Source organism: Aotus nancymaae, unplaced genomic scaffold (assembly GCF_030222135.1).
Source record: "Aotus nancymaae isolate 86718 unplaced genomic scaffold, 86718_ANA_hifiasm-v0.15.2.pri h1tg000019l, whole genome shotgun sequence".
Taxonomy (NCBI): Eukaryota; Metazoa; Chordata; class Mammalia; order Primates; family Aotidae; genus Aotus; species Aotus nancymaae.
Window position 1 is genome coordinate 25325625 of NW_026988431.1, and position 27634 is coordinate 25353258.

General features: G+C 41.5%; 1 protein-coding gene across 7 annotated transcripts in view; it reads left to right on the forward strand.

Moving 5' to 3' along the window:
* Nucleotides 1-24: 24 nt before the first annotated feature.
* Nucleotides 25-27634, forward strand: part of METTL6 (methyltransferase 6, tRNA N3-cytidine) — a 36915-nt gene continuing 9305 nt past the window's right edge. Inside the window, exons 1-7 of one of the 7 annotated variants that reach the window (XM_064378669.1) lie at nucleotides 49-217; nucleotides 937-1289; nucleotides 2154-2288; nucleotides 11110-11280; nucleotides 13431-13572; nucleotides 16753-16945; nucleotides 18319-24332. In XM_064378669.1, coding sequence (XP_064234739.1) covers nucleotides 1065-1289; nucleotides 2154-2288; nucleotides 11110-11280; nucleotides 13431-13572; nucleotides 16753-16934 — 855 coding nt within the window. In that variant the 5' untranslated portion in view covers nucleotides 49-217; nucleotides 937-1064 and the 3' untranslated portion in view covers nucleotides 16935-16945; nucleotides 18319-24332. Of the gene's footprint in view, nucleotides 218-936; nucleotides 1290-2153; nucleotides 2289-11109; nucleotides 11281-13430; nucleotides 13573-16752; nucleotides 24333-27634 lie in introns of those variants that run through there. The other 6 variants (XM_064378671.1, XM_064378668.1, XM_064378670.1 and 3 more) reach the window with 6 other exon arrangements.

Genomic DNA, 27634 nt, shown 5'->3' on the forward strand with positions numbered 1-27634 from the left:
CCGACGTTGGGTAGGAACTTCCGGGTTCCCAGCGGAAGTGGCGGGGGCGGTGCCATGGCAAAAGAACTCCTCCCGGAGAATCCCAATGCGAGGTCCCCAGGATTGGCTCAGAGTTGTGCCGCAATGTTTCCCATATTCTGCCTCCGAAGCTTGAGACTGGCTGTGGGGTGAGTGCTCCTGGCCCTACCCCTACAGTTGAATTTAGGAACTGATGACGGTAAGCCCTGAGCGTGGCTGAGTAGATACGAGGGTCGGCTAGTCATTAAGGGCGTCCTCCTCAGGGTCTAGGGCCTCACGTGGCCTAGTTTATCCTGAGTGTCCTGAGGTGGATCCTCCGGACCTCAGCCACGCGTCACTGGGTCTCTTCCTCCACTTTGTGCGGTGATAGGGGTGCGAGGGCCTCAGTCCCTGGAAAGTGACGTCCCCTCTGGTCCGTACGACAGCCTCTTGTGAGTGCGATCAGGAACGGAGCCCCCCCGCCAGGCTTCGCTTCATTTCCCCCCAAAAAACGGAGCTCCGACCCTTGGGAAACGGTGAACTCAATTGTATCTGGCAGTTGACCACCCGCTTGCAGCTAAGGCCATTGTGGTTTTTAAGTTACCCCTTTCATGGGCACCAAAAATTGAGGAGTATTTTCTCCACAAGGTTTCCCAGTCAGTTCGTGAGAGGGCCTTTTTCTAAACTAAATCGATTTATTGTAATAGTTGACTCATCTGGTTTGAATAAAAGTATGGTGCATGAGATAGTCCTGGCCACTGAATGAATGTATCCTCTCTGAAGTACAAACTGTGTCTTGATCTTCTTTGTGACCTCTCCTATAGCGGGCAGGATCTTTTTTTGTACAGTTGGCATCTCATAAATATTTGGTGAATTGAACCTGGCGTCTTGCACTGTTCTAGAACCACTAACCAGAATCTCATTCTTTTTTCTGCGAAGCACCCTATGCTGTTTGAGGCGTGAAACTCACCTGAGGAAATGCATCTGATCCATTAGCATGGATTTATATTATTTGGGGATGGAGAATCTTCAGCTGCCTTAAATTTCTGTTACTGTCAGTTTCTGAGATGGCTTCTTTGCAAAGGAAAGGGCTGCAGGCAAGGATTCTCAGCTCTGAAGAAGAGGAGAAACTGAAAAGAGACCAAACTTTGGTGTCTGATTTTAAACAGCAAAAATTGGAACAAGAGGCTCAGAAAAACTGGGATCTTTTTTACAAAAGAAATAGCACTAATTTCTTCAAAGATAGACACTGGACCACCAGAGAGTTTAAGGAGCTAAGATCATGTAGAGAGGTAAGCTAATATTACACCTTATCTGAGCTGTTCTTCATTTAAAATGTGAAAAGGTGTGCTTTATTGCAACCTTAGGGAGAGTGTGAAGTAGAAAATTTAAGAAGCCTATCCAAAAGCTTTGCATTTTAGGAGAGAAATATACTGTTCGGTCTTAACACCAAAGTTTTCTCATTTGGAGAGAGAACTTTAGAGGGTGTTTTCTGTTTCTTTAAGCTGATCTGATAGTTGTAAACATTAAATATTGAATTCAAGAGCTAGATATGGTGGCTGTTGCCCAGCTACTCCAGAGGCTCTGGCAGGCAGCTTGTGCCTGTGTGAATTAGCCAATCCTGGGCAGCATGGTGAGACCCTGTGTTCTAAATTTTAAAAAATTTAAACATTAGAATTTAAAAAGAACAAAAATATAAATTCATACTGAGTGACTTCAGTGACAAAGTCAAAATAATAATAATATTAATAATAATGTTAGTGAACTATTTACCATGGCCCTTTTCTAAGAACTTTACATGTCCTATCATTTGAGCCTTCTACAGGCTCTGTGAAGTGTATTAGTATTGTCCTCATTTGTCCCAAGGTAAAATTGAGGCACAGAGCTGTGATTTGCCCAAGGAGTTGAGATTTGAGTGCTGAGAGTTTAATTCCAGAGCTGAGTTAGCCATTGTGCTGTTTTTATCCTCCACACCGAACTGTTAATGTTGGATGACAAATGAAGTACCAGTCTTAGCTTTTTTTTGCTTATTAGTTCACTTGTTTATCATCTGCTCCATGGGGTCAGAAACCTCTCATATTCTGGACCTTTTAGTTTGGTTTATTTCTTCGTTATGCAAATGTAATGTACTATAACTTTGGGCTATTTTTCTCCAGTTTGAAGATCAAAAGTTAACAATGCTTGAAGCTGGCTGTGGGGTTGGAAACTGTTTATTCCCACTTTTAGAAGAAGATCCGAATATCTTTGCCTATGCCTGTGATTTTTCTCCAAGAGCAGTTGAATATGTTAAGGTTGGTATACCATCCATGTATTCTGTTATGTTTCTGTTTTCTTGCAGATCTTGTGTGATCTGCCTTCTATACCCATTTGCCCAATTCTAGTCTTCCCTGGAGCTAACCAGCTATAGTCACCATAAATGTAGTTTTCCTGCTTACATACATATACAGTGCATGCAGAAACACAGCTTTATTTAAGAAAAATAGTGACACCCATATAATTAATATCTTTTGCTTTACAATTTTTCTTTGATGAACCATTTTAAAGTATATTACAAATGTCAAGACATTTCACTCCTAAATATGTTTGCATATATTTCCCCTTGTACACAGCCACAATAAGTTTGTCATATGTAACAAAAATAACTATAATCTGGCCTGCCATACTTGTAATCCCAACACTTTGGGAGGCTGACGCTGGTGGATGGCTTGCACCCAGTACTTCAAGACTAACCTGGGCAACATGGTGAAGCCTTTTTTTTTTTTTTTTTCTGAGATGGGGTTTTGCTTTTGTTGCCCAAGTTGGAGTGCAATGGTGTGATCTCAGCTCACTGTAACCTCTGCCTTCTGGGTTCAAGTGAACCTGCCTCAGCCTCCCAAGTAGCTGGGATTATAGACACCCACCACCACACTCGGCTAATCTTTTGTATTTTTACTAGAAACAGGGTTTCACTATGTTAGCCAGGCTGGTCTTGAACTCCTGACCTCAGGTGATTCGTCTGCCTCAGCCTCCCAAAGTGTGGATTACAGGCATGAACCACTGTGCCCAGCTGGTGAAACCTTGTCTTTACAAAAAAAAAAAAAAAATAGAAAAATTAGCAGAATATGGTGGTGCACGCCTGTAATCCCAGCTAATCAGGAGGCTGAGGTGGGAAGATAAGTTGAGTCCGGGAAGTGGAGGTTGCAGTGAGTCAAGATTGTAGCATTACACTCCAGCCTAGGCAACAGAGCGAGACTGTCTTAAAATAAATAAATAAATAAAATAACTATAATCCCCCAATGTCATTAACATCCATTCCAGATTCAGATTTCCCCAGATAGTTCCAGGTGTCTTTTAGTTTTATTTTTTAACTTTTTTTAGAGAGGGGATCTTTCTCTATCACCCAGTTTGAAGTGCAGTGGCATGAACATGGCTCACTGCAGCCTTCACCTCCTGGGCTTGAGTGATTCTTCCACCTTAGCCTCCCAAGTAGCGGAGACTACAGGCGTGCACTACCACGCCTGGCTAATTTTTAAAATTTTTTGTAGAGATGGGGTCTCACTGTGTTGTCCAGGATGGTCTCGAACTTCTGGGCTCAAGTGATCAACCAGCCTCGGCCTCCCAAAGTGCTGAGATTACAGGCATAAGCCACTGCATCTGGCTTCCAAGTGTCTTTTATAGCTGGTTTTTGTTTTTGTTTGATACATGATTTTACTCTGTAACCCAGGCTGGAATACAGTGGCACAATCACAACTCACTGCAGTCTTGACCTCCTTGGCTGAAGCAGATTCTCCCACCTCAGTCTCCCAAGTAGCTGAGACTACAGGCATGTGCCACCATGCCCAGCTAGTATTTTATTTTTTATTAAAAAATTTTTTTTGTTTTTTTAAATTTTAGAGATATGGTCTCACTACGTTGCTGGGCTGGAACTCCTGGGCTCAAGCAGTCCTCCCAACTCGGCCTCCCAAAGTGCTGAGATTACAGGTGCTAGCCATGGCACCTGACCCTGGCTAATTTTCAAATTTTTGTAGAAATGAGGTCTCCCTATATTGCCTAGGCTGGTCTCAAACTCTTGGGCTCGAGCGATTCTTCTGCCTTGACCTCCCAGAGTGTGGGATTACAGGCATGAGCCACCACCCGCTACCTATAGCTTTTTATAATCCAGTCAAGCACTACCTCTTATGCTTATGTCCTTTATTTTTTTATTTTATTTTATTTTTTGAGATGGAGTCTCTCCTCTGTTGCCCAGACTGGAGTGCAGTGGTGCAATCTCAGCTCACTGCAACCTCCACCTCCCGGGTTCAAGTATTTCTCCTGTCTCAGCCTCCCAAATAGCTAGAATTACAGCCACCTGCCACCACGCCTAGCTAATTTTTTTGTATTTTTAGTAGAGATGGGGTTTCACTGTGTTGGACAGGCTGGTCTCGAATTCCTGACCTCAGGTGATCCATTCACCTCAGCCTCCCAAAGTGTTGGGATTACAGGTGTGAGCCACCTCGCCTGGCCAAAAAAGTTTTAATTAGCCAGGTGTGGTGGTGTGTGCCTGTAGTCCCAACTGTTTGGGAGACTGAGGCAGGAAAACCACTTGAGCTCAGGAGTTTGAGGCCACATGAGCTATGATCATGCTACTGCATTCTAGCCTGGGTGACAGAGCAGGACCCTATCTCAAAAAAAACAAAACCAAAAGCAAAACCTAAACCCTTTATTTTTAAAAAGTTAGTATGTTTACTATAGGAAACTGAGAAACACAAGAAGCAAAGAACAAAGTCATCGACAATCACAGCCAGTTTACAGTTTACCTTGTCCTTCTAGGTCCTGTGTATGTATAGACACATTATCCCATTTTATGGGATTGATATCATGTAGTATGTATCATGTTTTATCACACATTATGAATATTTACCAATTGAAAATCTCAAAGCTGTATGAGTATTTTGATAACCAAGAACACCCTACACCAACTCAATCTGTTTGAAGAAAATATAATCTCACCTGTCTTGGGAAAGAAATTTCGTAGAAGACAAAAATGGCAACAGACGTCTAGGTAGAAGTATTGGCAGAGTTCCCATTAAAAGACTGTATTGCCTTAATGCTCAATTTAAAATGGAACATAAAGTAACAGAGTATACCAAGTATAATGTTTCCGAGAGAATTTATTATGAGATCTTTACCACTAAAATATTACGGAGAAGATATGTTTCCATTGAATTACTTAACGTATTCCCATAGTACAACCAAGAGAAACTAACATATATTAGTGGCTATTGTCAAAACGTAAATATGAATACATCTGCATACGTCTGTCTCTTTATACTTCTATCCCTCTGTTCCCCTCTAATGAACAAATCCTGATATATACATTGCTCGGAGGTGGTTTAACAATTCCATGTCCAACATTCATCTTTTTTATCAATTATAACAAAAAGCTATTTACAAATTGGCAAATTCACTAGCCCTAGTTTTAAAATAATTTTATAGGTACATAGTAGACATATATAGTTATGGGGTAGCTCTGCTTTTTATCATGTTGTCACATCAAGACATCTATAAAGGTTAGGTGTTGCAAAATAATGAACTCTGTCCACAATAAACACAGGTACTTTACTAAAAAAATGTACATATAGACCTGTGGTTATCTCAAACCATCTTCTAAATATGGAAATTCTGGCAAAGAGCCCTTCCCTCTACCCCTTCTTCCTCCTCTTCTACCATTCCAGTGACTAAGTCAGGACTATGTCCAGTTCCAAGAGGTCAGTTAACAAACGTCACTCCCAGAGGATAGTCCTTCCTAAAAACTAAAAAACGGATTATTTTACTACCTCTACTTTTAGCATAGTTTGAGCATCAGGGACTTGTTTATCCTTTAATACACAGCAGTATTCACTGAGACGCACATATGAAACAATGGCTAGACAATCTGAAGTAATCTGACTCAAGGGCACAGAATCCTTCTCTCTGCATACTTCCTCCTCCCCCTGCCCACTACTACCCAGTGAATAGTCAGCATACCCTCTAAGACATCATCAGTTTCAAAAATTCCATTCCCAAAATGCAACCAGTCCTATGAAATAACAGAAAATGCTTACAGGATGTTACATTAGCCCTCTACTTTTGTTACTTTAGCCCTCTACAATGCCAGAAGTACACATATGTTGTGTACTTTAAAATGTCTAGAAAAGACTAGATGTTTCAAATAGGACTTAAGTTTTCCACTATATATACCATAGCATTGAATAAGTGATACACATAAATAATAAGCTATCATTTGAAAGTGCCATCTAAATAGGAACATTCTGGCACAGAACACTTCCCACCTGTATCAACTCAGTGGATAGGTATAAGCATCTGTAATGCCTAGAGGGGACTTTAACAATTTCACTTCCGTAAGTGTTTTTAAGAACAGTCTTTCCTATGAGTTTGAACACAAAGTGTACTCAATGTATTAGGTTACTGACTCTTGTCATACGCTGGCAACCTCTTTAACATCTAGAACTAGATGTTCTAAACTAGGATGCATTTGTCCTTCATATACACTATATGCTCAGCAAAGTAAAAGAAAATGCATGGACAATAAGGTACAGTGGTCAGTCTTGCCTCACTATAAGCACATTGGTATAAAGCTCTTTGCACTTTATTCTCCTCCTTTTCCCCTGAGCCAAACGTAATGATGTATACTGCTTAGAGAAGTGGTTTGATCATTTCATTTCCAAAAGGTGATACTTCAGTGAATTTTAACAAAAGGATATCTACAAAATGTGTACTACCTCTACTTTTTAACATACTTTGTGCACTTCTAAACATCTAGAAAGTCTAGATGTTTTAAATAAGCCCTTGTTTGTCCATTATATACATGGTAGATTTTTTTTTAAATAGTTGTGGTATCATATTTACTATAACATGCTTTCCTCACTTTACATTATTATATTTTGCAGAGTTTTTCATGTTAGTACATGCAGATTTTATTTAATACCATACTTTATTTAAGTTACCCTATTGATATTTATTTGAATTGTTTCTAATTTTTTGTTCTTATAAATAGAGTTAATGTGATCAGCATCATGCATATGCTTCCCAAAACGTGCGTGCACATTTGTCTATGATGAAAAATGGAAGAAGTAGAATTCTTTGGAAGAAGAGCATGCACATTTACATTTTAATAGACAATGCTAAGTTTCCTTCCAAAAAGATCATACTAATTTATAATTTCACCAATAATATAAAGGTACCTTTTTCTTTATTGCCTCAACACTTGATATCAGTCTTTTTTATATTTACCAATCTTGTAGGCAAAAAATGTCTCCATATTTTAATTTGGTTTTCCTTATTACTAGAGAGGTTGAAGACCTTGTGGAAGGTCGATAGCATTAGTTAGCTGTGAGTTCCTTTGGTCCACATTTGTTTATTGAGAGATTAATGTGTGCCAATCACTATTTTAAGCACTAGAGTTAAACAGTGAACAGACAAAAATTCCCACCCACATGAAGCTTATATTGTCCATTCATAACCTCTGCCCATTTTTCTACTGGATTGTCATTTTCTTTCTTATTTTCAGGATATATTCTAGATATTGTGGTATATATGTTGCAAATATTTCTTCCAGTATGTTCAGCATTGCTTTATGATATCCACACAGGATTTTTTTTTTTTAGACAAGGTCTCACTGTAGCCTAGGTTGGAGTATAGTGGTACAAGCGCAGCTCACTGCAGCCTCAACCTTGTGGGTTCAGGTGATCCTCAGCTTCCTGAGCTGGGACCATGGGCATGCGCCACCATGTCTGCCTAATTTTCAAAATTTTTTTTGTAGAACCGGGCGTGGTGGCTCATGCCTGTAATACTGGCACTTTGGGAGGCTGAGGCGGGTGGATCACCTGAGGTCAGAAGTTTGAGACCAGCCTGGCCAACATGGTGAAACCCCGTCTCTACTAAAAATAAAAAAATTAGTCGGGTGTGGTGGCGAATGCCTGTAATCTCAGCTACTCTGGAGGCTGAGGCTGGAGAATCACTTAAACTCAGGAGGTGGAGGTTGCAGTGAGCCGAGATTGCACCACTGCATTCCAGCCTGGGCAACAAGAGAGAAACTCCGTCTCAAAAAAAAATTTTTTTTATTTTTGTAGCAATGAGGACCTATTGTGTTGCCCAGGCTACAAAGGATTTAAGTTATTATGGCAAAATATTAATCTTTTCCTTTTGAAGTGCATTTTTATGTCTTGTTTAGGAGTCCTTTACTCCTAGGATTGACTTTATTTTTCTTAGAGATAAGGTCTTACTAGCCCAGGCTGGTCTTGAACTCCTGGGCTCAAGCGATCCTCCTGCCCCAGCCTCCCAAACTACTAGGATTACAGGTGTGAGCCACTGCGCCCAGCTACTGCTAGGATTTAGACATAATCACCTACATATTGCTCTTAGTAATTCTTGATTAAATAGTTATTTTATAATTTTGGTTATGTTTTTTAATCTGGAAAAATTAGGTTCATTATTTCTTCAAATTCTTTCTTTAGCTCTTGTTCTCTCTTCTCCCTCTGGGATTCCAGTTACATGTGTAACATTTACTATTTCCCCACAACCCTCAGATGCTGTTGTTTTAGGGTTTTTCCCACAGTTTTTTCCTTTTTGCGTTTTCAGTCTGTGTAATTTCTATTGTCCTATCATCAAGTTCACTGACTCTTTCCTAGACAGTACATGTTTTATTGAGGAACCTATCGAAAGTGTTCATTTTCTGTTACCATGTTTTTGATTTTTAGCATTTCTCTTTGAGTCTTTTTATAGTTTCCATCCCTGAAATTATGTATCTGATTTTGCATGTTATCTATCTTTTCCATCAAAATCTTTGACGTTTTAATCGTAATTATTTTAAATACCCAAGCTTTTGGATCCAGCATCTGTCATATTTGAGTCTGGCTCTGGTGATTGCTTATTCTCTTCACACTGTATTTTTTCTTGCTTTCTGGGATATTTTCTACTTTTCTGTTCAAGCTGGACAGATTTATTCTAAGGGCCAGTAGACACTGAGGGATAGGGATTTGTAGTGATCTAGTCAGGAATTGGGCTGTTGTTTGAAGTCTGTTGTTGCTGTCTGTGAGGTTTGTTGTTGCTGTGGGTACCAGAGACTTCAAACTCCTCTAGCAACTTGCTTTGTCTCCTCTCTTGGATTTGGTTCTTCCCTTTGTACTGTTTCCCAAAGAGTCTGTGTGTTGCAGCTCTCCCAGCTGCAGTTTACTGTTATTCTTGGAGACTTGGTGGTAGGGTGTGGGAGAGGGGGTTGTTCTCTAATGTTCTGCTTGTCCGTATTTGACCTGGTACAGTGGGCCTGTGTTTGTCCTTTAGTTCAAATGGGTAGCCAGTTCTTCTGAACACTGTAAATTGAATGAGAAATTAATTTTTCCTCACTAGTAATTGTCATCTTTATTTATCTGCCTTTTTATCTAGTTGTCATCTTTGTCTATCTTTTATCATATAACATACAAAATTCCTGTTTATATATACAGTATACACAGGTCTGTTTTGGGACTCTGTTTTGTCTCAGTGATATATTTGTCTCCATTCTCAAACTGTGTTTTATTACTACATTTTGTAATATATTTTGATGTCCAGTAGTGTACCTCCTCCTTTAGTATTCTTTTATTTCTTTTTTATAAGATGAGATTGGTGTGCAGTGACACAGATCATAGCTCACTGCAGCTTTGAAGTAAAGCAGTCCTTTCACTTTAACCTCCCAAGTTGCTGGGATTACAGGCATGAGCCACCACACCCACATCGTTGTTCATCATTTAAAAAATTGACTTGGCTATGATTTTGTTTGTTTGTTTTTGAGACGGAATCTTGCTCTTTCACCAGGCTGGAGTACAGTGGCACAATCTTGGTTCACTGCGACCTCTACCTCCTGGATTCAAGGGATTCTCCTGCCTCCGCCTCCCAAGTAGCTGGGATTACAGACACTCCATGCCCGGCTAATTTTTGTATTTTTAGTAGAGACAGGGTTTCACTATGTTGGCCAAGATGGTCTCCATCTCTTGACCTCGTGATCTGCCCACCTCGGCCTCCCAAAGTGCTAGGTTTACAGACCTGAGCCACCTTGCCTGGCTGACTTGGCTATTCTTAAAGATTTTTTCTGATGAATTAGATTCATCCTGTCAAGTTTCTAGAAATCTATTGGGATTCAGTTGAGATTGCATTGGATTTACAAATGGAATTATGAATAAAATTGACATCTTTTTAACTTTGCATTTAATTTTCCCATCCAGTAACTTTGTTTATCTATTTATTCGGGTCCCCATTTACATGAAAGAAAAGTTTAATACTTTTCTTCATAATACTCTTATACATGTGTTGAAGCCTACGAACCAAAATGTACCAGGGACACATTTGTATTCAAAAAAAGGTTAACTTTATTTAACTTGCTGCATCAAGAGAAAATATACCACAGAAGAACTGTGGGAATATCTCAACAAGGGGAATTGGATGCGCTTCTCATAGAGTTTAGGCTTGTAGCAGATGATTCAAAGGAGGATTAAGGAAGCCAGAGGCCAGCAGGACATGGTGGTTCATGCCTGTAATCCCGGCACTTTGTGAGGCTGAAGTCGGAGGATCATTCGGGGCCAGGAGTTCAAGACTAACCTGGAAACATAGCAAGACCCCGTCTTTACAAAAATAAAAATTTAGCCAGATGCACTGGTGCCTACCTATAGTTCCAGCAGCTGCTCTGGAGGCTGAGGTGGGAGGATGACTTGGGCTCAAAAGGTGAAGGCTTCAGTGAGCCATCATCATGCCACTACATGTAGCCCAGGGGACAGAGTGAGACCCTGTCTCTTTAAAGAAACAGAAAGAAGCAGAGGCCAGTTTTGGATCATCATCCCTCTGGAAATAATAGGCTTCTAAAATGCTCAGTTTTGAATATATGATACTCTTATTCTCTCCTCAGTTAAAAATGATTTATTAAAATGAAGTCTTGCCCCTTGTAGCAGTAGTGAATATTACATGCTTTATATGCGAGTGATTTGTTAATCAGTTTTATCTGGTAACAAAGTGATCATTTCTATGTATACAAGTGGAAATAGGATCACCTTTTAATGTTGTATTTTTCTGTATGTATCAGCATAGTGGTTGCATTGAAATCCATTTGTATTTTTTCCCCTCTAGCAAAATCCTTTATATGACACGGAAAGATGCAAGGTATTCCAGTGTGATCTAACGAAAGATGATCTTCTGGATCATGTACCACCAGAATCTGTGGATGTTGTTATGTTGATATTTGTGCTCTCAGCTATTCATCCTGATAAGATGTACCTTGTCTTACAAAACATTTACAAGGTTAGTGATTTGGGGCCTGCACTTGAGGGTTGGACAGTCCTGATTCTTTTGCTTACCCTCTCTCATGAGGCTCATGTACTGTCTAAATTAACATGGTCTCTCCATCCTCACTAGGTAGACTGTAGTCAGTGTTTAGAAAGGGGTCCTCTGGCATAAAACATTCACTCTAAATTCTGATTTGTGTAGTGGCATGGCTGCTCTTTAGAGCTTGGCCAGCCCTGGGACAAGGATGATTTTGCAGTTACCTGGCATCCATGGAGTCCTGCTATGAGGTGAGAGGAGTTATGGTTCAGTGGTCAAGAGTACACAGTTTGGCCAGGTGCAGTGGCTCACATCTGTAATCCCAGCACTTTGGGAGGCCGAGGTGTGTGAATCACTTGAGGTCAGGAGTTCGAAACCAGCCTGGCCAACATAGCGATTACTTGTCTCTTAAAAAAAGTTAATGCATGATCACTTAACCCTTTTGAGTATTGGTTTCCTTATCTCACATGAGAATAATAATCACATTCCTTTGTCTCACAATTGGGTGAAGATACAATGAGAAAATGTATGGTTAAGCTGTCAAATGCTAGGCGTGTATCAGTCATTAGCACTGTCATTGAGCTACATATTGTGGCACAGTGAAATGAGAGCTGAGACTCAGAATGAGGAAAACCAACCTGAATCAGTAAAAAGCCAAAATGACATTCTGTTTTTTTTCTTTTTTAAAGAAAGAGTTGAGGAACCGCCATCTTCCAGTAATTCGCCAAAATGACAAACACAAAGGGAAAGAGGAGAGGCACTCGATATATGTTCTCTAGGCCTCTTAGAAAACATGGAGTTGTCCTTTGGCCATGTATATGCGAATCTATAAGAAAGGTGCTATTGTGGACATCAAGGGAATGGGTACTGTTCAAAAAGGAATGCCCCACCAATGTTATCATGGCAAAACTGGAAGAGTCTACAATGTTCCCTAGCATGCTGTTGGCATTGCTGTAAGCAAACAAGGGCAAGATTCTTGCCAAGAGAATTAATGTGCGTATTGAGCACATCAAGCACTCTAAGAGTTGAGATAGCTTCCTGAAATGCATGAAGGAGAATGATCAGAAAAAGAAAGAAGCCAAAGAGAAAGGTACCTAGGTTCAAGTGAAGCGCCAGCCTGCTCCACCCAGAGAGGTGTACTGTGTGAGAACCAATGGGAAGGAGCCTGAGCTGCTGGAACCTATTCCCTATGAATTCATGGCATAATAGTTGTTAAAAAAAATAGAAGACCTCTGGACTGTTAAAAAAAAAAAAAAGAATTGAATACAGTTTGAGTACTAGGAGATGGTGAATAAAATGTTGTAAGTGCTTTGATGAGGATAACACTTTTATTTATTGTCTCTAACACTTTATTTTTTTGAGACAGAGTCTTGCTGTGTCACTCACGCTGGAGGGCAGTGGCATGGACGTGGCTCACTGCAACCTCAACCTCCTGGGTTCAAGCAGTTCTCCCACCTGAGCCTCTCAAGTAGCTAGAACTACAGGCACACACCATCACATCCAGCTGATTTTAAATTTTTTGTAGAGATGTGGTCTCACTATATTGCCCAGGTTGGTCTCTAACATTTTAATCCTGTGACACTGGACATTCCAAAGTGCTCTTTGAGGTACTCAAAAAGTGTCTTCAGGGCTTGGCAAGGTGGCTCATGCCTGTAATCCCTGCACTTTGGGAGCCCAAGTTGGGCAGATCACTTGAGGTCAAGAGTTTGAGACCAGCCTGGCCAACGTGGTGAAACCTCATCTCTACTAAAATAAAAAAAATTAGCTGGGCATGATGGCAGGCACCTATAATCCCAGCTACTTGGGAGGCTAGGGCTTGAGAATCACTTGAACACGGAAGGTGGAGGTTGCAGTGAGCTGAGATCATGCCACTGCACTCCAGCCTGGGCAACAGAGCAGAACTTCATCTAAAAAAAAAAAACAAAAAACCAGAAGTGTCTTGGTGTTGTGGAATCATCCTGACCGATCTTAATATCTTTTTAACTAATAGGCCATTTTGGTTCCATATTATGTGTATTTCAGTCTGTCCCCTTAATAATGATCACAAATTCATTTTAAGTCCTAACTTAATCAGGTTTTATTTGGACAGGGTTCTCCAAAGTCACATTTAGCCTGCTTTTGTTTCATAGGTATTAAAACCAGGAAAAAGTGTCTTGTTTCGTGACTACGGGCTGTATGATCATGCCATGCTTAGGTTTAAAGCCGGCAGCAAACTTGGAGAAAACTTTTATGTTAGACAAGATGGGACCAGATCATATTTTTTTACTGATGGTAAGATGAATGGAATCTAGAATGTTTTATTCTTTGTTTCTGTTTATTTGATTGCATTATCACTGCAAGGCTGCTTGGAGACTTGCGACTACACTTAGCACACATGCACAAGACCCCGAAGCAAGCCATCTGCTGCACAACACTTACCCAGCACCTGGAAGGCACAGACCTGGCCCCTGCCCTTGAGGAGCTCACAAGCCTTCTGTGGTGTCAGTGACTCCCTTAGTGGACAGCCTCGACATACTATGTTGATGCCCTACTGGGAATTGTGCTGGAATAAGAGGGAGGGCAAGTCAGAAACTTCTCCTTGTCTAGTTAAAAATAAAGCAAATCAGATAGTATAATGCCTTGAAATTACTTTCTCATGGCACAAAGTGAGGAAACCTTTTTCTGTAGAATTGATTGGATCTGTTTTGGGTTTTTGTTGTTGTTGTTGTTTTTGAGACAGAGTCTCACTCTGTCACCCGGACTGGAGTGCAGTGGCATGATCTCAGCTCACTGCAACCTCCAACCTTCCAGACTTAAGTGATCCACCGTACCCTCCCAAGTTGCTGGGACCACAGACACATGCCACCATGCCTGGCTAATTTTTTGTATTTTTGGTATAGTTGAGGTTTTAACCATGTTGCCCAGGCTGGTCTCGAACTCCTGAGCTCAAATGATCCGTTTGTCTCAGCCTCCGAAATAGATGGCATTACAGGCATGAGTCACTATACCTGGCCTGGATCTGTTTTTAACTAAATATGCATATCTGCTGTAAAGATATATTTATTTATTTATTTTTAAGACAGATTCTTATTCTGTTGTCCACACTGGAGTGCAGTGATATGATCTTGGCTCACTGTAACCTCCACTACCCAGGCTCAAGTGATTCTCATGCCTCAGCCTCCCAAGTAGCAGGAATTAAAGTGTGTGCCACCACACCCAGCTAATTTTTGTATTTTTAGTAGAGATGGAATTTTGCTGTGTTGGCCAGGCTGGTCTGAAACTCCTGGTCTCAAGTGATCTGCCCACCTCAGCCTCCCAAAGTTGTGGGACTGCAGGCATGAGCCACCATGCCCAGCCCAAAGAGGTATTTAAAAAGTCATTTTTGGCCAGGCACGGTGGCTCATGCCTATAATCCCAGTACTTTGGGAGGCTGAGGCAGGTGGATCACCTGAGGTTGGGAGCTTGAGACCAGCCTGACCAACATGGAGAAACCCTGTCTCTACTGAAAATACAAAATTAGCTGAGGTGGTGGCGCATGCCTGTAATCCCATCTACTAGGGAGGCTGAGGCAGGAGAATGGCTTGAACCTGGGAGGCAGAGGTTGTGGTGAGCCAAGATAGCGCCATTGCACTCCAGCCTGGGCAACAAGAATGAAACTCCATCTAAAAAAAAAAAAAGTCATTTTTGATAAGAAAATGTGGAACATTATTTCAGTCTTCTAGGTGTCTTGAACAAAGGCTGCCTAATCATCTAGACCAGGAGATAATTACCTCCTTAACCTCTATTTTAACAAATATTTTTCATCTTGAAATGAAATATTCTTTTAGATACCAAAATGAGCTAAAATTGAGTGATTACTATTAAAGCTGCAAAATTATTTGGGAGGCTGAGGCAGGAGGATCACTTAAACTCAGGAGTTCAGTACCAGCCTGGGCAACAGTGAAACTTTGTCTCTACTAAAAATTTTAAAAAATATATTAGCCAGGATTGGTGGCATGCACTTGTGGTCCCAGCTGCTTAGGAGGCTGAGGCAAGAGGATTGTTTGGCCCCAGAAGATAGAGATTGCGGTGAGCTATGATCATGCCACCGCACTCCAGCTTGGGTGACAAGGTGAGAAAGCTGTCTCAAATAAAACAGAACAAAAAAAAAAACCTGCAAAATTATTAAAATAGATTAAAATTCAAAAGCAGTTTTAATTCGTAACATCTAAACCAATTGTGAATCTTGAGAAGATGCAGTGAAACCTGCAAAGTGCTTCAGAGCATGTTCTCTGGAGCAGTACTCTTAAGAGTCCTTATTTTTGCCGCCTAGCCATTTATTCTACTTGTTTCATTTAAGGTGTAGTGATGTATTATTTGGGTTAGATTTTCCTGCAGCTAGGTCACCATTGGATATGTTTCTCCACTCTGATCACAGATTTTCCTCCTTCGTGTTATGAAGAATAAGATGTTTGAGGTAAACAAATTTAGCACATGCAGACCTTGTAGGAATGTTGTCAATTTTTATGTTTTTGTTCAGAGATGGGAAATAATAAGATAAATTTTAAAAAGGAATATAATCAGCTGGGCGCAGTGGTTCACACCTGTAATCTCAGCACTTTGGGAGGCCAAGATGGGTGGATCATTTGAGGTCACAGGTTTGAGACCAGCCTGGCCAACATGGTGAAACCCTGTCTCTACTAAAAATACAAAAAAAATTAACCAGGCATGGTAGTGTGTGCCTGTAGTCCCAGCTACTTAAGAGGCTGAGGCAAGAGGATCACTTAAGCCCAGGAGGCGGAGGTTGCCCTCTAGCCTGGGTGACAGAGCCATGCTCTGTCTCAAAAAAAAAAAAGAATATTTAATTTAAAAAAGGAATATAGGCCAGGCGTGGTGGCTCACGCCTGTAATCCCAGCACTTTGGGAGGCCGAGGCGGGTGGATCACGAGGTCAGGAGTTCAAGACCAGCCTGACCAATATGTTGAAACCCCATCTCTACTAAGGATACAAAAATTAGCTGGGCGTGGTAGTGTGCACCTGTAGTCCTAGCTACTTGGGAGGCTGAGGCAGAAGAATTGCTTGAACCCAGGAGGCGGAGGTTGTAGCGAGCTGAGATTGCGCCACTGCACTCCAGCCTGGGAGACAGCAAGGCTCCGTCTCAAAAAAAAGAAAAAAAAAAAAAGGAATATAACCAATTTGAAATTGTTTCTTTTTACTCAGGCTTTTGTATTTGAGAATTCATAATAGGGCAAGATGCACACACCAGGTTGTTCTTCACCTTGTTCTGATTAAATTGTTTAATTAAAGGTTTCTGTTTGGGTAGAAGAGAAGGAGTGTATTAGTTCTCTAATCAAAACCTTTACATTGTAGCACTGAGGTTTTCATTTAAAAAATATTAAAATAGTCTCAGCCCTCTATTCCTCCTCCTCAAGGACTGCAAAGCAACTGTAATGTTATCAAGACTTTTGAGCATTGTTGATACTTGTCTTACAGCATTCCTGGCCCAGCTCTTTATGGACACAGGTTATGAAGAAGTGGTAAACGAGTATGTGTTTCGAGAGACGGTGAATAAAAAAGAAGGCCTGTGTGTGCCGAGAGTTTTCCTTCAGAGCAAATTTCAGAAGCCTCCTAAGAACCCATCTCCTGTGATCCTGGGCCTGGATCATAAGTCCTGACCTTTCATGAGGTTGGCATTCATACCTTCCCTTGAAGAGGAAATTTAAAATTACTCTTTTGGCCAGGCACGGTGGCTCATGCCTGTAATCCCAGCACTTTGGGAGGCCGAGGTTGGGGGATCACCTGAGGCCAGGAGTTCGAGACCAACCTGGCCAACATGTTGAAACCCCATCTGTACTAAAAATACAAAAAAGTTAGCCGGGCATGGTGGCGGGTGCATGTAATCCCAGCTACTCAGGAGGCTGAGGCAGGAGAATTGCTTGAAGCTGAGAGGCGGAGGTTGCAGTGAGCCGAGATCATGCCAGTGCACTCAGCCTGGGCACCAGAGCGAGACCCTGTTTCATAAATAAATAAATAAATAAAATTACTCTTTTTACTTTATATATTTTTTGAGACAGGATCTCGTGGTGCTCAGGCTGGAGTGCAGTGGTGTGATTGCAGCCTTGACCTCCCTGGGCTCTAGTAATCCTCTTGTCTCAGGCTTCTGAGTAGCTAGGACTACAGGTGTGAGCCACCATGCCTGGCCTTTAATTTTTTTTAATGAGCATGTACGGTAGTCCCCCCTTATCCATGGTTTCACTTAACACAGTTTCAATTACCTGTTTTCAACTGCAGTCAGTTACTTAGATATTTTGAAGTAAGTTATAGACTTATGACTATAACCCTAGCACTTTGGGAGGCTGAGGCCAGGAGATCCCTTGAGCCCAGGAGTTCAAGACCAGTGTGAGCAACATGGAGAAACCCTGTCTCTACAGAAAATACAAAAATTAGCCAGACGTGGTGGCATGTGGCTGTAGTCCCAGCTAGGGTGGGAGAATGGCTTGAGCCTGGAAGGTGGAGGTTGCGGTAAGTCGAGATGATGCTACTGCACTGCAGCCTGGGCAACAAAGCGAGAATCTATCTCAAAAAAAAAGATATTTTGAAAGAGAGATCACATTCACTTAACTTTATTACAAAAAGTTAGGATTTGGTACCATCTGTGATTTTAGGCCACCACTGGGGGTTTTGAAACATATCTCCCACAGATAAGGGGAAACTGCTATGTACTTTTTGTATTAAAAAATAGGAAGTGTATGTGTGTGTGTGTGTGTGTGTGTTAAGGACCTGTAAATAAAACTTCAAGGCCTGAAAAGTAATGAAAGTTTTATAGAATAACATAATTTAGCCATATTGTTCACTGTAAAATTCCACAAAGAAAAGCCTAAGGAGTCCGTAACACGTAGAGATCCTTGTCGTTACTCATGTGACTCTGTGAGTGTTCCTTTCCTCCAGGCAGCATGTCAGATGGACAGCCATGGAGAAAAATGAGGCTAAGTAGACTAAAATAAGATACTCATATGTATTTTTAGCCTAAAGGATTGTTCTCTTTTCTTCTTTTTCCAGTGTCAAATTTGCCCATTGGTCTCCACTTTAGTTCATTTATGTATTTCTCAAAACCAGTTTTCCACAAATACACTTTTGCTCTGTCTGTGCTCAAGAACTCTCCATGGCTCCCTGCCTGATTGTTGAGACCCTCTGTCATTGCGCCAGTTCCTTGCCACACTGTTTGCCTTGGGAGAGAGGGGATGGCCACCACCTGTCCTCCCCTCTGCCCATTTGTCCAGTGCTGTTTCTCTGAGAAGATGGCTGGTGTCTAATTTAGAGTTAGAATTTCAGAGTTGAGAGGGGCGTTAGAATGGATTGTTCCAACTCCCTCTTGGTAAATGAGGAAGCAGTAGCAAAAGGTAAACGATGAGCCCAAAACCACGTAGCTAGTGTTATGGAATATGGGGAAATCCCTAAATTGGTCTACTGACCTGTTTCCCAATCATTGCCTTATAATGACTTTTCCTCTATGAAGTAAAATCCAAGTTCTTTTGTTCTGCTCACAAGAGTTAAGCCTGTAAACCTTTCTGTTTGCCTTTCTGTAGAAAGCTGTTTGTGAGAACAGTCTTGAGTATGTGACTGGACTGCGTGCAGCAGGCCTGGGCCCTTCAATTCCAACCACATCTGGAGGATGGGTCCCAGATTGAAGGGTTGGATAATAGTCATAGTCACTGTACAATCAGAATAAATCCTCCTGGCCCCTGAAGAGAAGAGGGACAGGCAGCAGGGCTCAGACTGTGCTTGCTGGGCTTTGTGATTCTGCCATCAGTCCTCGACTTCTTGGGAGGCGCTGATGGAACTTATAAAGAAGGAGGACCTAAAGGGAGCCTCATTGGCCTTCTCACAGTGAGAGTCCAGCCCTGACCAAAAGCAGCCTCAGGCTCCCCGCTTTCAGTCCAGTGCTCCTTCCCAAAGCCCCCTCCACCACATGAATCCCACTTCAGCTTTAGCCCCAGACGCTGTCCCCTCCACAGAAGTCCTTTCACCTGTGTCTTTGCTAAGTCTGGCCTATGTTTCTTGGATTTTAGTGGCTAAGCTGGTTAAAGACAGGCCATTTAAAGTAGAAAAGTGGAACCCTGGGTGATGTAGCAAGACCCCATCTCTATGAAAAAAAAAAAAAAAAAGAAAATTAGCCAGGTGTGCTGGTGTACTCCTGTAGTCCCAGCTACTCAGGAGACTGAGGTTGAAGGATTGCATGAGCCCAGGAATTGGAGGCTGCAGCAATGGAGTGAGCCGTTATCACTCCACTGCACGACAGCCTGGGTGCAGAGCAAGACCCTGTCTCCAATTTTAAAAAAAAGGAGCAAGGAGCAGTATAGTGTAGTATAGTATGATAAGCCTGTGCTTTTGTTATCAGAAGTTATTTGGAATTTTGGCCTCATTCCTTAACCTGTTTGAACCTCACATTCCTCATTTTTATAATGGGGATAACTACTAACTCCAAAATGTTCAGAGGATTAAAGGAAGTACATATATATGGCACATAAGTATCATTTCCTTTAATCATTTTTTGAGCATAGAAGTTACACATTCATACGGAAAAGTGTACAAATCATAAATAGCTCACTGACATCACAAAGTGAACACACCTGTGTGATGCGTCCAGCAGGACTGGCACCCCAGAAACCTCCCCACCTCTGTGTCTCGTTCCAGTCACTATCCCTGTAAGGATATCCTCTGTTCTGAAGTCTAACACCAGAAAGTAGTTTTTCTTCTATTTAAAATTCTTCCCCAAAGAGTTCAAGGACAACTTACAAAAATACAAAAATTACATGATTTTAAGTAAGGAAATTGGGCTAAAGGAAAAAATAAGTTGAGCCCAGGAAAATAACCTTACCACACAAACTGCATTACAGGAGGTCTTATACACTTAAGGATAAATAACCAATTTTGCTTCCTAGTAGTCAGCGTAAAGAGGGAAACAAGATCAAGTCCAGACTCCATGCGATTAGCCTGAGGCTGCTACACCTAATCTGGAGATCTAAGGAACCTTTCTCTAGTTCCCATTAAGAGAACACTATAACATAGCAAACTTAACAGCTTTACCAATGATAAACACAAGTATCAAAGCATTGTTTCTGTTGATGTTGCATAACATAGATATACTCCCTAAAGGACTAGTCAAATACTTTGTAGCTGGAGAGGACTGAAAGGAGATGGTCTAGGTGGGTTTTAGAATCTCTGGTAGACTAACGGGCTGTTGGTCCTTTTGGCAGTCTTCCATCAGTAGTGTTCTCAGTGGAGGGTTTGATGATAAGAACCAGGAGGTCTAGGTTCTTCTCCCTTAGAAGGGCAGGTATTGGGCAGACCGTCTGGCCAAGAGACGAGTAGGAATGACTTCAGAGAAAGCAAAACAGGTTGATGAAGCCCTCTTCCTTTGCCAGTGCTGGCTGGGGGTACACCTGTGAAAAGGGCCAACAGTTTCCTCCAAATACAACTTGGAGTTGTCTCTACCCACAGGAGTAATTATGGCCCCAGATTCTAATCCCATAAAGCCAGGCTGCAAAAGTTTTCATTTAGAATATTTAAAGCTGAAGCTGGATGTGGTGGCTCATGCCTGTAGTCCCAGCACTTTGGGAGGCTGGGGTGGGTGGATAACATGAGACCGAGAGTTAGAGACCAGCCTGGCCAACATGTCGAAACCCCATCTCTACTAAAAATATAAAAATTATCTGGGTGTTGTGTTGCATGTCTGTAATCCCAGCTAATTAAGAGGCTGAGGCTCACTTGAACCCAGGAGGTGGAGATTACAATGAGCCCAGGTTGTGCCACTGCACTCCAGCCTGGGTGACAGAGTAAGACTCTGTCTCAAATAAATAAATACATGCATACAATGCTTAAAGCTGGTTTAATGACATGATACTGAGCAAGTGGCCTTTCATATATTTAAGAAACATTAAGATTTTAACTGGCTGGGTACAGTGGCTCATGCTTGTAATCCCAGCACTTTGGGAGACCGAGCTGGGTGGATCACCTGAGGTTAGGAGTTTGAGACCAGCTTGCCCAACATGGTGAAACCCCATCTCTACTAAAAATACAAAAAATTAACCAGACGTGGTGGCAAGTGTCTTTAGTCTCAGCTACTCAGGAAGCTGAGGCAGGAGAATTGCCTGAACCTGGGAGGTGGTAGTTGCACTGAGCCAAGATTGTGCCATTGCACTCCGGCCTGGGCAACAGTGAGATTCCATTTAAAAAAAAATTATAACTTAAGATTTTTTTTCATGGGTAGGCCAGGATTGGAAGTGGGCCCAGGCAGCTGACAACTTTAAGATATGTTGATTGTAAAATGTGCTTCTTGTTAAATTAATGAGATGACGCAGTCCTTCAGTATTTTAACTGTGAGACAGTAGATTGGTTCACAAGCATTTTAAAGGCCAAACATAAAAATGACTTCAGTCTCACTGCCTCTATGTTGTTGTGTTCATTCTCCCTGGGCACATTTCCATCAGTGCACCCCAAATTAAGACAACAGAGGATCAGGTTCTCCCACAGTTTGGGTGCTTAGGGCCCAGGAAAGCAAGACCATGGTGGGTTTAGTAGCAAAACTGTGGAATCATATAGACCACAAACAGTCAACCAATATTGCACTGTCTTCACAGACAAAACAGCCCCCAGAAATGTAGTGAATACTGTTTAACGTTAAATACTATAAAAAATAGTAGAAATACTATATTATGTTAAAATATCCTATATAGCACTAAATGTTTCTTTCGAACTTTTCACGTGTATTAATACATATAGTGATTATATATATATATATATATATATATATATGCACACCATACAATAGTACTAATACAATTTTATTACAGGATTTGGAATATGAATAAATGGGTTCAAGTGCAAAACTTGCCCAGTACAAATTACCAACTTCTTTGAACTTCAGACTTCACATGTCTAAGACTGAGATCTTAGTACCTAGTACCTGTCGGGGCTGCTGCCAGGATTAAATGAGATAATTCAGATGGGAGTGCTTGGTTTACTATAAAGTACCAGTCAAGTACTAGTTATTTCTATTATTTTGTATTTCTCCAGGAAGTATATTGTTACATCGAAATGGTGGAGCAGCTCACGAACCAACTCTTTTTCAAGAAGGTTTAATCTTGGGGTCCTTGCAAGGGCTTGGGATTTGCACGTAGCACCACAAGGTGGTGCTAGACACTAAATGTTCTTACTGGCCTTCTACTCCCATCTTAATTAGTTACATAGTGTCCATTTTTTATTGTTACTGAAAAATATGGAAAATATTTATTACAAATGTGTTTTCTAGATCAACTTATGAACTCATAAGATCAATCCCATCTTAATTAGTTATATAGTGTCCATTTTTAATTGTCATTGAAGATCATGGAAAATATTTATTACAAATGTGTTTTCTAGATCAACTTATGAGTTCATAAGATCAATTGTGGCTTCACTGGAGATTAGAAAGAAGGGTGCTTTTACCCAACGTTCAGTCTGTTTTACCTACGGAAAGTGTTTGCTGTCAGTTAAATCTGGGAAGCATTTTAAGGTAATGTCTGTGATGGGCTCAAAAGGTGTCTGCAATGCCCCCCACACACTGGGGAGCATGAATACGTGCTGGACGCCAATCAGGGTCCTAATTTTTTCCTGTGAGTAAATACCCCTTTGCACTTCCTATCCCCAAATGGTTTTGTGGATTTGCTTTTACTGTTGTTCAGAATTAAAGCCAAAGCAGAGAAGGGACTGCAGCCCAGATAATTGTCTGCCTCACACAAATATTGTTTATAGCTATCTTTGATGATAGCATTTGGTTCCCTATTTCACAGTTGTCAACTGAGGAAAGGAAAATTGGGAAATAGGTAAACCAAGACTCTTTTTCAGGGCCATGTTCTCTATTGGGAAGCAGACATTTCTCACAAATTTAAATAAGTTCTGCAACTGAAACCAATGCTTTATTAAAAATAAAATTAGTAGGGCACAGTAGCACATGCCTGTAGTCTCAGCTACTTAGGAGGCTGAGGCAGGGGAATCACTGGAGGCCAGGTGTTCAAGGCTACAGTGCACTATGATCTCACCTGTGAATAAACCAGCCACTGCACTCCAGCCTAAGCAACATAGCAGGACCTTGTCTTTAAAAATATAAAAATTTAAAAAGAAGGGCCAGGCACTGTGGCTCATGCCTGTATTCCCAGTACTTTGGGAGGCTGAGGCAGGTGGATCACCTAAAGTCAGGAGTTTGAGACCAGCCTGACCAACATGGTGAAACCCTGTCTCTACTAAAAATACAAAAAAGAAAAAAAAAAGAAAGAAAAATTAGCTGGTACTTGGGAGGCTGAGGCAGGTGAATCACTTGAACCTGGGAGGCAGAGATTACGGTGAGCTCAGATCGTGTCGCTGCACTCCAGCCTGAGTGACAAGGGCAAAACTCTATCTCAAAAAATAAAGCAAAATAAAATAAATTAGATGTTTTTCACTTTTCCTTCCTGTCCTTCTCAAATGTGTGGTATTTCATTAAATAGTGTTCAGTGGGTACCAACTGGGTTCAGGGCACTCTGGGGTCACTCTGGCTGGAGTGCAGGGTTGGGATGAGGGGAGAGTGTGGTATCAGAGGCATTTGAACCAGAGCAACTCCATTTTGAATTGGGGCTGAGTGAAATGAGGCTGGGACCTGCTGGGCTGTATTCCTAGGAGGTTAAGGCATTCTTAGTCACAGGATGAGATAGGAGGTCAGCATAAGATATAGGTCATAAAGACCTTGCTTATAAACAGGTTGTAATAAGGAAGCCAGCCAAATTACAGCAAAACTAAGATAACGACAAGAGTGACCTCTGGTCATCCTCACTGCTACACTCCCACCAGCGCCATGACAGTTTACAAATGCTATGGCAATGTCAGCAAGTTGCCGTATATGGTCTAAAAGGGGGAGGCATGAATAATCCACCCCTTGTTTAGCATATCATCAAGGAATAACCATAAAAATGGGCAACCAGCAGCCCTTAGGGCTGCTCTGTCTGTGGAGTAACCATTTTTTATTCCTTTACCTTCCTAATAAACTTGCTTTCACTTTATGGACTCTGAACTATTGTACTAGATCCAAGAACCCTCTATTGGAGTCTTCCAATAGAGGGACCCCTTCCCAGTAACATGTGCATGTGCTAGAAGGTGGGGAAACAGCTCCAGTCGTATGTTCACCCAGCCACCAGAGTAAGATACACTAGGAAACCAAATACAAACAGAAAACCAGCGGAAGAAAAAAGAGGAAGAACAGCTGTGGAAAACATGAGTGCCATAACTGTCACTGTTATTTGGAAAGAATATTTCCACATTTTCACACTAGAGGCCTTATATTCTCTGGTCTGGGGCATGGCCACGGAGATGAGAACATGACACGTAGATCCTCAGAGCACGCTGCCAAACATGTCTAGATCTATAAGGAAAATACCAGGACTGGCAAAATGAGACAATTCCTGAAGTAAACTGCTAGCAAAATGGTCAATTCTAATTAGAAATAATTATAAATTATGCCCTGTCTCACCACTCCTATTCAATATAGGATTGGGGAAAAAAAAAAGAAATAATTATAAATTAAACGAGGCCAGGCACATTGGCTCATACCTTTAATCCCTGCACTTCAGGAGGCTGAGGACATGAAAATCGCTTGAGACCAGGAGTTGGGAGAGCAGTGATCCTCCTGCCTCAGACTCCCAAGTAACTGGGATTACAGGCATGTGCCACCACACCTGGCTAATTTTTGTATTTTTAGTAGAGATGGGGTTTCACCATGTTGGCCAGGCCGATCTCAAACTCCTGACTTCAGGTGATTCGCCTGCCTCAGCCTCTCAAAATGCCACCATATCTGGTTAGGTTTTTGCATCTCTGATGACTGCCACTCCGACCTGCCAACTGTTCCTGTGGTCCCCACCCAGGAATCACTTCAACCCAAGAGGATAGCTTCAACTCTATAAGATCTCATCTCCAACCCAACCAATGGGCTCCCCACTCCCTGGCCCCCTGCCCACCAAACTATCCTTGAAACACAAAAAAAGAAAAGAAAAACCCTAGTCTCCGAATTTGTGGAGAGACTGTTTTGAGTAATAAAACTCTGGTCTCTCGTTCAGCTGGGAATGAAACTCTCTCCCCATTGCAGTTCCTCTGCCTTGATAGATTGGCTCTATCTGGGCAGTAAGCAAAATGAATCCACTGTGTTACTAGAAAGGGGTCCTGATCCAGACCCCAGGAGAGGATTCTTGAACCTCATGCAAGAAAGAACTTGGGGCGGGTCCATAGAATAAAGTGAAAGCAAACTTATTAGAGAAGTAAAGAAACAAGAATGGCTACTCTGTAGTCATGGTAGTGGCATAGGCTGCTCAGCTGAGTATACTTACAGTTATTTCTTGATCGTATGCTAAATAAAGAGTAGATTATTCATGAGTGTTCTGAAAAAGGGGTGGGCAATCCTCAGAACTAAGGGTTCCTTCCTGCTTTAGACCATATAGGGTAACTTCCAGACATTTGTAAACTGTCATGGCACTGGTGGGTGTGTGTTTTACCATGCCCAAAATACAAAATACATCTAATACATTATAATTAGTGTACTTTGAGCATTGAGGATGACCCGAGGTCACTTTCATCACCATCTTGATTTTGGTAGGTTTTGACAGGCTTCTTTACTGCAAACTGTCTTATTAGCAGGGTCTTTGTGACCTGTTTCTTTTTTTTTTCTTTTCTATTTTTTCGTGAACATGGCTCACTGTATCCTCCACCTTTGAGGCTCGGGCTCTTCTCCTACCTCAGCCTCCTGTGTACCTGGGACTACAGGCACATGCCATCACACCCAGTTAATTTTTTAAATTTTTTTGTAAAGACAGGGTTTTTGCTATGCTGTCAAGCCAGGTCTTGAACTCCTGATCTCAGGCTATCTGCCTGCCTCAGCCGCCCAAAGTGTATATACACTTTTTTTTTTTTTTTTTTGAGACAAGGTTTTACTCTGTCACCCAGGCTAGAGTGCCTAATGGTGTGATCTTGGCTCACTACAACCTCCACCTCCTGGGTTCAAGCAATTCTTATGCTTCAGCCTCCCGAGTAGCTGGGACTAAGGTGTGCACCACCATGCTTGGCTAATTTTTATATTTTTTGGTAGAGACTAGGCTTCACCATGTTAATAAGTCTAGTCTCAAACTTCTGATCTCAAGTGATCTGCCCACCTTGGAAAGTGCTGGGATCACAGGTGTGAGCCACCTTCCTGGGACAAAATTATGATAATAGCCGCATGTGGCTGGTGGCTACCATATTGTACAGGACAGATCTAGAACACAAGTATTCATCATATATCAAATGCCTTAAATCTATATATGATCTTTGGTATGTTTTGTAATCCAATTTAGTAATCAGAGGTGTTTATACAATCCTCAGAACTAAGGGTTCCTTCCTGCTTTAGACCGTATAGGGTAACTTCCAGACATTTTCGTCATGATGCTATTTAGATTTTCATCATGATGTTATTTAGAACAGTGAAAAAATGGCAACAGCTCAAATGTCTAAAGAGAGAAGATTGGGCTGGGCACCATGCCTCATGCCTGTAATCTAGAAGTTTGGAAGGCTGAGGCGGGTGGATCACCTGTAGTCAGGAGTTCAAGACCAGACTGGCCAACATGGTAAAACTCCATCTCTACTAAAAATACAAAAATTAGCTGGGCAAGGTGGCTGGTGCCTGTAGTCCCAACTAGTCAGGAGGCTGAGGCAGGAGAATTGCTTGAACCCAGGAAGCAGAGGTTGCAGTGAGCCAAGATTATGCCACTGTACTCCATCCTGGATGACAAAGCAAGACTGCATCTCAAAAATAGAAAATAAATTAGGCGATTGGTTATATAAATTATAGTATAATTAGTATCATTCAATCAATCATTACAAAGTAGAAAATGCTCATAATATAATGTCATGTACATAAACATTATAAAACTGGGCCAGACACAAGTAGCTCATGCCTGTATTCCCAGCACTTTGGGAGGCTGAGGTTGGTGGATCAGTTGAGCCCAGGAATTCGAGACCAGCCTGGACAATATGTTGAAATCCTGTCTCTACGAAAAGTACAAAACTGATCTGGGTATGGTGGTGCGTGACCGTAGTCCTGGCTACTCGGGAAGCTGAGGCGAGAGGATCACCTGAGCCTGGGTAAGTTGAGGTTGCAGTGAGCTGATATCCAACCGTGGCTCTCCAGCACTTCAAAACTGTACACAAGTATAGTTTCAGTTACGTTTAATGTTAAATATTATTAAAGGATAGAGAGATGATATATGGGAAAAAAACTTCACTTGCAAGAAGGAAGCAATCCAAAACAGTTACACTATTTATTTCAGGGTTGTTCAATTGT